General features: G+C 53.2%; 2 protein-coding genes across 2 annotated transcripts in view; one reads left to right on the forward strand and one right to left on the reverse strand.

The window, feature by feature from the left end:
* NOP9 (NOP9 nucleolar protein) overlaps positions 1–1996 on the forward strand; it is a 10876-nt gene extending 8880 nt beyond the window's left edge. The window contains exons 9-11 of the mRNA XM_048518215.1: positions 1–71; positions 647–752; positions 1466–1996. The exon at positions 1–71 is cut by the window's left edge and continues 160 nt beyond it. Coding sequence (XP_048374172.1) covers positions 1–71; positions 647–752; positions 1466–1623 — 335 coding nt within the window. The 3' untranslated portion in view covers positions 1624–1996. The remainder of the gene's footprint in view (positions 72–646; positions 753–1465) is intronic.
* Positions 1997–3206: 1210 nt separating this feature from the next.
* Positions 3207–7857, reverse strand: CIDEB (cell death inducing DFFA like effector b). Its single transcript, XM_048518216.1, has 5 exons — positions 7738–7857; positions 6640–6784; positions 5330–5479; positions 4138–4328; positions 3207–3566 (listed from the first exon to the last, which is right to left on the reverse strand). The coding sequence occupies exons 1-5, from the start codon at positions 7776–7778 to the stop codon at positions 3428–3430; spliced, it is 666 nt and encodes a 221-aa protein (XP_048374173.1). The 5' UTR covers positions 7779–7857; the 3' UTR covers positions 3207–3427.
* Between the last annotated feature and the right edge of the window lie 1192 nt (positions 7858–9049).

Below are 9049 nucleotides of genomic sequence, written 5' to 3' on the forward strand. Positions count from 1 at the left end.
TCTTCGACGCCCTCCTGGCCAGCCCCTCCGTACCCGAGAAGCAGAGGCGCAAAGTTCTGCGCCCGCTTAAGGTAATAGGGGCCGTGGGCGCCGAGGCCGAAGTATTCAAGGTTTCACAGGAAGTGGCAGAACTACCCACAAGAGTGGGGCAGAAGGAGGAGAACTGTTTTGTTTTTATGTTTGGCATACCGCTTTATATTTGGCATACCCAACTATTGGCCCTCCTTCTTGGTCTGTTATGCGTGGAACGCTTGCCTCGGTGCGCCTCTCTGCACAGTGGGCTTGCAGTGGGCTCTCCTCATGTTTCTCTTATTGGCACGCAAGGAGGCGCTCCTGCCGTGGAGGTTTTCTGCAGAGAACTCTCCTGGGCCTAGTTCCCTTAACTAATCCTTGAAGGCACAGATCTCATTACAGATCTCAGGATTGCTGGTTTGGCCCTTTAAGCTGCACTTATATCTATATTACTGTTCCAGAAATACCATCCACAAATGAAAGAGGCAAAGTGATTTCCTGGACCACAGGCTGCTAAAGAAGAGCTGATAGTCTCTCCCTCTCCCCTCCACGCACACATACACACTTGCTGTAGCTGCAGCTGCCAGAGGACAGAGATGTGTCCCTTCAACTCCTCTCCTTTTTTTAATCCCAGGGTCACTACATATCTCTGGCCTGCAGCAGGCATGGGAGCCGCGTGTTAGATGCCATCTGGAGCAGAGCCACACTGCCAGCCAAGCGGGAAATGGCCCAGGAACTGGGTAAGGCCTCCTTTCCCTTCCACCAGGGAGATAACTCGTCAGGACATCCCTGCAAGAAGAGTCAGCGGCCGCTTATGCCGCCGATCCTGAATCAGGCATCTGGGTGAATTCTGTTCGTTTCTTAGCGGTTGTGCCGAGTGTGTGTCGCATGAGTGCCCCCATGTGACTCAGATGTCAAGTGCATCTTCTTTACGGGGTCTCAGGCAGAGGTCTTTTACATCACCCAATCCCTTTAACTCAGACCTGGGCATTATACGGCCCGCGGGCCACATCCGGCCAGCCGGATGACCCTGACTGGCCCCCCTGCCGTGCTGGGGAGCGAGGCGCCTTTGAAAGCCCCGCAGAAGCCGGTTGCCTTGGCTGCCGGCTTCTGCGGGGCTTTCAAAAGTGCCTCGCCCCCCCCCGCCTTTTGGCCTGGCCCTCCACAATATTTTCTGTTTCTTATGCGGCCCCATGGAAAAAATAATTGCCCACCCCTGCTTTAACTGAAGGTGCTGGGGATTGAACCCTGGGACCTTCTGCCTGCCAAGCGGAGGCTCTTCCACTAAGCCATGGCCCTCCCATGCCCTTTTATGAATCTGGCCTAGTGCTCTCCATGTGGCATCCAGGGCTGCTCCAAGCCCTGCTCTCGGATGTCCGCAACACCGCCATCTTAAGTAGGGCTGGCCCTGGGTTCCCACAGTGCACTTCACTCTCCCTCCTCCCCCTTGCAGCGGAGCACGAGCAGAAGCTACGGAACGACCCTTTCGGCCACCACCTGGTCCGCAATTTTGCCTTAACGCACTTCCTCAAACGCCGCCGAGACTGGGACCGACTCCAAGAGGCGGGGAAGAAGCGAAGGGAGCTTTTTGCCGACATCTTGGAGGACTGACTCGGAAGGAAGAGGGTGGTGCCCTCTCGGCTGAAAGACTGTGGGGCTGGCGGAGGAGGGCTGGGCTCTTCGTGGGGGGGGGGGGGGGGGGGGGCGGACTCTATGTGCTTGTGGTCCTTGCTGCTTCTCACCACAGGGATGCTGGATGACTGCCACCAGAGGGCGCCAGAGGCAGCCTTGGGTTCTCTTGTTTAATACCTACTGGTAATTGATATTGGTTTTTCTCTGCAGTTACTAAGAGAATTATTTCTTTACTTGTTTGACTGTGAGCGTCTGTTCAGTGTCAATCTATTAAATGGGGGTGGAGCTTGTTTTGCTGATCCTTGCACTGAGGATGCATTGCTGAGGCCTAACCCCGCCCCCGCCCGCTCCAGTCTTGGCCATCATGTTTCCTTAAGAGAACATACCTTGGTGCTTTGTGTACAGTATTGCTGGGAAACACTGCAGTGAGCCTGGACTGTTGGCATTCTTGCAAACTGTAGTGGCTAAGAGCAGGTGCATTCTAATCTGGAGAACTGGGTTTGATTCCCTGCTCTGCCACTTGAACTGTGGAGGCTTATCTGGGGAGCCAGATTAGCTTGTGCACTCCAACACATTCCAGCTGGGTAACCTTGGGGTAGTCACAGTTCCATGGGATACATGGAGAAACCCAGCAAGGTTCATGAGCCCCGGCTAGTGTGGCATGTCAAGGCAAAGATTGGTGAGCAGAGCATAATCTTTGCAAATGCAAGATCCCAGTAACCATCCATGGTGATCCCCGGTTGGGAAAGGATCTTGCCTAGCAAGTTTCGGAAGGGCTTCCTGTGTAAGTATTGGAGAGCTCCTGCCAATTGGAGCAAGTCTTACTAACCAAGAAGAAGAAGAAGAAGAGTTTGGATTTATATCCCCCCCTTTCTCTCCTGCAGGAGACTCAAAGGGGCTTACAATCTCCTTGCCCTTCCCCCCTCACAACAAACACCCTGCGAGGTGGGTGGGGCTGAGAGAGCTCAGAGAAGCTGTGACTAGCCCAAGGTCACCCAGCTGGCGTGTGTGGGAATGCACAGGCGAATCTGAATTCCCCAGATAAGCCTCCACAGCTCAGGCGGCAGAGCTGGGAATCAAACCCGGTTCCTCCAGATTAGATACATGAGCTCTTAACCTCCTACGCCACTGCTGCTCCTAGAAGAGCCAATAATCTGGCTCAGTATATGACTGCTTTTTATTGATCCGGTGGAATACTAAGCCATCGAAACGGGCAAGGGTTACCCTTTCCCACGCTACATGCAAAGTTTTTGGATCCTCCTATTGGTCCATGGAAGAAAATGTGAAATTCGCAGCCCTGTCTTTCTTGGTTTTAAAAAAATATATATTTATAGTCCGCCTTTCTCCGTGCAACTCAAGGATGTTTACACAGAGTCAATACAACCAGCAGGATGGGATTTTTGATAAACAATGAAATACGGTTAGTATGGATGGTTCGAACCACTCGGAAATCTAAAAGTAGCAACAACGGGTATTGAAGAGAAGCATAAGTGTTAACTCGATACGTTAAACGATGCAAAAAATTACATACTGAGATTCTACTGCCAGCAAACTACATGCAGTAGTATAGATCACAGTCTTTAATAATTTATCCAAGTAACTTTGTAACCTTATTTTTTACAGTGCAACCCTATTTTAATTCATTGCCCCTGTTTTACAGAACAGCCCTGTTTTAAATTGTTGTCCCTGATGAAATTGCATTCCTGTGATTTGGGGGGGGGGGGGGGGAGATTGCGGCAAGGAAATACTGCCTTGGTGTCTGAGGAGAGGAAGGGAAGAGATCTCAGTCTTCGTAGCCACGCAGCCGCCTGTGTGAGTTCCAGTTTTCACCGCCCTCCACAAGGTGACGGATATAGTGAGAGGTGCCCAAGAGGATGTTCCCGATGGCTTGCATGACGCCGGAGGCCACCCGTAGTAACTCCCTTACAGGGAAGAAAAGAGAGCGACTGTAAACAAAGGGGTAGACTTGTAGGATGTCCCAGGTTAGCCAATCTTGCCAGATCTCAGAAACTAAGCAGAGAGAAGAAGAGAAGAAGAGTCTGGATTTATATCCCCCCTTTCTCTCCTGCAGGAGACTCAAAGGGGCTGACAATCTCCTTTCCCTTCCCCCCTCACAACAAACACCCTGTGAGGTGGGTGGGGCTGAGAGAGCTCCGAGAAGCTGTGACTAGCCCAAGGTCACCCAGCTGGCGTGTGTGGGAGTGCCCAGGCTAATCTGAATTCCCCAGAGCAGCCCCCACAGCTCAGGCGGTAGAGCTGGGAATCAAACCCGGTTCCTCCAGATTAGATACACGAGCTCTTAACCTCCTACGCCACTGCTGCTCCTATCATGCTCTGATCTCGTGGAAGAAAGGTCGGGAGGGACAGTCAACATGGCCCCTCGGTAGCTGTGGGATAGACAGCATTTGGGGTCGTGGGCATTTGGGCGACTCAAAGGATTGTGCCCAAGTTGTGCCTCACCCTGGGGTGGGTGGGTGGGTGGCTGGGACTCACCTGAGCACTTTCTTGGGCCCCAGGCACTTGAAGTCGCAGCTCATGGAGTAGAGACCGTAGAAGGTCGCTGAAACGTTGAGGCTGCCGAAGAGGTCGCGGGGGCTGAGCTTGTAGACGTCGAAAGTGATGCGGGCGATGTCCCGGCTGTTCCGGGGCTTCTCTTGGCTCAATGCGAACGAGCGGCTGCCACCCTGGAGTGGGCAGAGAAGGGAGGGAGGGAGGGGGTGTGAGCAAACCAGACGGGCCTAGATCAGGGGAGAGAAGAGTTTGGATTTATCTCCTGCCTTTCTCTCCTGCCAGGAGACTCGAAGGCGGCTGACAAGCTCCCTCCCGCCCACAACAGACGCCTTGTGAGGTAGGCAGGGTTGAGAGAGTTCTGAGAGAACTGTGACCAGCCCAAGGTCACCCGGCAGGAATGTAGGAGTGCAGAAACACAGGTGAGCCTCTGCCACTCAGGTGGAGGAGTGGAGAATCAAAAGGCGGAAGGGAGAGTCACGTGCGCTACTCTTATGGGGAGTATGGAATAAAAATGCGATAGATGGCATGGGGAATTTAAAGGTTTGTTGATCACCCCCCCCTTTTATCCCAGCAGCTGATTGACCCCTCATTAAGAAGAAGAAGAGGAGGAGTTTGGATTTATATCCCCCCTTTCTCTCCTGTAAGGAGACTAAAAGGGGCTTACAATCTCCTTGCCCTTCCCCCCTCACAACAAACACCCTGTGAGGTAGGTGGGGCTGAGAGAGCTCCGAGAAGCTGTGACTAGCCCAAGGTCACCCAGCTGGCATGTGCTGAGTGTACAAGCTAATCTGGTTCCCCAGAGAAGCCTCCACAGCTCAAGTGGTAGAGCGGGGAATCAAACTCTGTTCTCCAGATTAGAAGAAGAAGAAGAAGAGTTTGGATTTATATCCCCCCTTTCTCTCCTGTAAAGGAGACTCAAAGGGGCTGACAATCTCCTTGCCCTTCCCCCCTCACAACAAACACCCTGTGAGGTAGGTGGGGCTCTGAGAAGCTGTGACTAGCCCAAGGTCACCCAGCTGGCGTGTGTGGGAGTGTACAGGCTAATCTGAATTCCCCAGAGAAGCCTCCACAGCTCAGGCGGCAGAGCTGGGAATCAAACCCGGTTCCTCCAGATTAGATACATGAGCTCTTAACCCCCAGCCCGCTCTCTTTCTGGTCTGCTTCTCCTACTGACCTTCCCAGGGGTCCACTTTTGATCGCTTCTGAGCACCATAAAGGCCGTGTTGTCCTCCAGGACTTTAAAGAACTCCTCACTCTCCACGGCCGTCCCGTCTTCCTCCAGCACCAAGGACACAATCCCAGAGATCAGCAACGCCTCCGTGGCCTGAGAAGGGAGAAAACAGCAGGTGAGCGGAGGAGACTTCTGCGCTAAGGAACAGGTGAACGGAGGTGCCCTCCTCCTCCCATCCTGGATGACTGGAAATTTGGTCCCAATTGAGCTGTGATTCAAGAAAGTTCCAGTTCAGTCTTTATCATGAACTCACTGGGTCAGAGCTCTCTCTCTTACCCCTTCCGCACACGCAAAATAATGCGTTTTCAAACCACTTTCACAACTGTTTGGAAGTGGATTTTGCCATTCCGCACAGCTTCAAAGAGCACTGAAAGCAGTTTGAAAGTGCATTATTCTGCACGTGCGGAATGAGCCTCTCTCTCTCTTTGCCCCCCTCCCATGTACAAAATGGGCTTGATGCTGGCCTACCTTGCAGGACTGTTGGGTAGGGATCCCAGCTTGTGTTTGAATGCTGACATTGCTGTATAAATGCGAACTATTTGCATTACAAGATTTCAGCCCTCTTGAGTGTCTTTCATGAGGACTAGAAGATTTTTTTTTAATTAAAGGGGGGGAAAGCGGAGTTGAAGAGGAAGACAGATCTTATCGAGACGATATTTTGCTGGTTCCCAGCTCTCCAGCGGGCCTGCGGCACGTGCCCAGTCTTGTTTCTGGTTGGCATAAAGAATTTCCGATTTTGCAGAAGAAGAGTTTGGATTTATATCCCCCCTTTCTCTCCTGTAAGGAGACTCAAAGGGGCTGACAATCTCCTTGCCCTTCCCCCCTCACAACAAACACCTTGTGAGGTAGGTGGGGCTGAGAGAGCTCCGAGAAGCTGTGACTAGCCGAAGGTCACCCAGCTGGCGTGTGTGGGAGTGCACGGGCGAATCTGAACTCCCCAGAGAAGCCTCCGCAGCTCAGGCGGCAGAGCTGGGAATCAAACCCGGCTCCTCCAGATTAGATACACGAGCTCTTAACCTCCTACGCCACTGCTTTGCTTTCAAATAAACAAAGTAGGCCACTGTGGTTTCCGCCTTGATGGAAAAACGGACACTGTGCGCATTTAATTGAAGCGAGCCCTTTAAAAAACGCAAACGTACAAAACGTTAAGACGAAACGACGGGTAAGCAGTGAACAATGATGGGTTGAGGTGGGACTTTGTTCCTAAGCCAGCCGCAGCTGAGAGACGGGAGACGGGGACCGCGGCCGCTCACCTTGGTCAGAAGCTCCTTCAAGGTCCCGGCCATCAGCCCCTTCCGCGCATTGTGTTTGTGGTCACAGACCCGGAAGGGCCTCTGGGGTGGAGAACTGGGGGCCCAGATGCGCTGGCTGAGGCCCGATCCCGCGCTCGAGACGGACCTGCGGGACACGGAAATCATTTTGCGGATTCCAAGTCGGGGACCGTGGCGTGACCCTGAGTGTCTGCAGAGAAGATGTCTGACCGTCCTGTTTAAAAACCTCTGGACTTCCACTGAGCAATGGGGGGGGGTGCTGATTCAGAATGTTGTGTTGCCAACCTCAAGGGGGAACCTGGAGACCCCCCCCCCCAGAGTTGCAGATGTTCTCTGGGCCGCAGGGATCAGCTTGCGTGGATAAAAGGGCTGCTTCGGAGGGTGGGCTCTATGGTATTGTACTCCTTTGAAGTTCTGCCCTCCCCCCCCCAAAACCCAAGCTGCGCCCCCAAACTTCCAGGGATTTCCCAACCTGGGATTGGCAACTCGATGTTCTGTAGGAACTCATCAGTTTCCCCCTCAGTCTTCCCTCTCACGACATAAGATTTAACAGGGTTGTGAACTCAAGACACAGAGCTGATTTTTTTCCCCCCCACATCCTCGTCAGACTAGTTCAGACGCCGGAAAGATTCTGGGTGGCAAAAAGAGGGAGGCAGATTCTGGCCCAGATGGTGGGAAAGGGGGCAGGAGATGCCACGTGCCCGGGTGGTATGGCCAGAAGTGTGGGTTTTCGGGCCGCCCCTGGTGACTCAACGGGGGCTGCCCAGGGTGGTTGTCCCCAGATGTCCTCGTTGCAGCTACGCCACTGCGGTATGCAGAAGGCTCCAGTTGAGCCCGTTGCCTTTCCCACCCTCCATCCCCCCCGTACCTTTTCTCCCCTACCCTGGAACCCCCTGGTGGGTCTCCTGGAAGTTCAACTGATTCTCCAAGTGACAAGGACCACTTCCCCTAGAGAAAAAGCCTTCTTTGGAAGGTGGACTCCATAACATTCTACCCCTGCTAAGCTGCTGGCCTGCCCCAAACCTCCAGGCGCTAGCCAGCCTGAAATTGGCAACGCTACACTCAGCCACAGCTACTCACCTTAACAGGCCAGATGGGACCCAAGAGTTGAGGTGCTCCATGAGGCTACGAGGAGGTGGGCGCCGGGGGCCGGGTCCCGCGTCAGTCCCCTGAGCTCACGTGAGGCAGCTTGTTATGTCTGCCCGGACTCTGAACTCTTTGGCTTCTGCGGAAGGAGTGGAGGGGAAGGGGGCAAACTCCACGTTGAGCAATCGAATCAGATAAGGCCGGTGGAGGGGAGGCGAAGCCAGGAGGGCAGCCTGGCTTTTAATATTGCATCCAGAGTGGTGCTTGTGTGTTGTAAGATCTCAAGAAGTTTTTGAAGAGAAAGGAACAACGGGGGGGAAAGTGACCGGCTTGGCGGTGGCGGAGGACACACAGTCTCTGAAGTAAGCTTACATCTTAGGTTAGCTGGGCTCCTCCCTGCTGACCTATATCTCCTATAGCTTTGTTGCAGAGGAGGGTCTCCGAGCACGTGAAAAGTATTTTTCCTCCTCATTGACTTGGTGCAGCAAGCCGTAAGGAGATCGCTGCGGGACCAGGCCATGTATCCTAGACCGATGGTTCCAGGGAGCCCCACACGTGATAACCGCCCGCGGTTCTTTCAACACGTAGGGTGGGATAGACTGCTTTAGAACATGGAAGCCCTGTCGAGTCATCCTGGCTCACTGCTGTCGATAGAGGCCAGTGATTTTATCCATCCCTTCGAAAAAGCCGCCTCCGTCAGCACGCCTTAGCCTAGCATTTTGGAGCAGCAAATTCCACAGGTTGATTTTACCCTGGGCAAAAATATATATATTTGCCTGTCCCCACAACTGGCAGCAGGTCAGTATAAGAACATAAGAACTAGCCTGCTGGATCAGACCAGAGTCCATCTAGTCCAGCTCCCTGCTACTCGCAGTGGCCCACCAGGTGCCTTTGGGAGCTCACATGCAGGATGTGAAAGCAAGGGCCTTCTGCTGCTGTTGCTCCCGAGCACCTGGTCTGCTAAGGCCTTTGCAATCTCAGATCAAGGAGGATCAAGATTGGTAGCCAGAGATCGACTTCTCCTCCATAAATCTGTCCAAGCCCCTTTTACAGCTATCCAGGTTAGTGGCCATGGCCATCACCACCTCCTGTGGCAGTATCTTTGGGTTGACCCCCAAATTCTTCCTGGGTTGGGAGTCAGGCCCCTTCCGCACACGCAAAATAATGCGTTTTCAAACCACTTTCACAACTGTCTGCAAGTGGATTTTGCTATTCCGCACAGCTTCAAAGAGCACTGAAAGCAGTTTGAAAGTGTATTACTCTGCGTGTGCGGAATGAGCCCTCAGAGAGAGCAATCTCTCTATCA

The sequence above is a fragment of the Sphaerodactylus townsendi genome, linkage group LG15 (genome assembly GCF_021028975.2).
Source record: "Sphaerodactylus townsendi isolate TG3544 linkage group LG15, MPM_Stown_v2.3, whole genome shotgun sequence".
NCBI classification, from domain to species: Eukaryota; Metazoa; Chordata; class Lepidosauria; order Squamata; family Sphaerodactylidae; genus Sphaerodactylus; species Sphaerodactylus townsendi.

Excerpts from the sequence above, each read along its gene's own strand:
- CIDEB (XM_048518216.1), bottom strand. The coding sequence starts at position 7,778 with ATGGAGCACCTCAACTCTTGGGTCCCATCTGGCCTGTTAAG. Across the intron at positions 4,329-5,329 it reads AAAAGTGGACCCCTGGGAAG|GGTGGCAGCCGCTCGTTCGC; the intron begins GTCAGTAGGAGA and ends TGCCCACTCCAG. Across the intron at positions 3,567-4,137 it reads GGGCCCAAGAAAGTGCTCAG|GGAGTTACTACGGGTGGCCT; the intron begins GTGAGTCCCAGC and ends CTTCCCTGTAAG.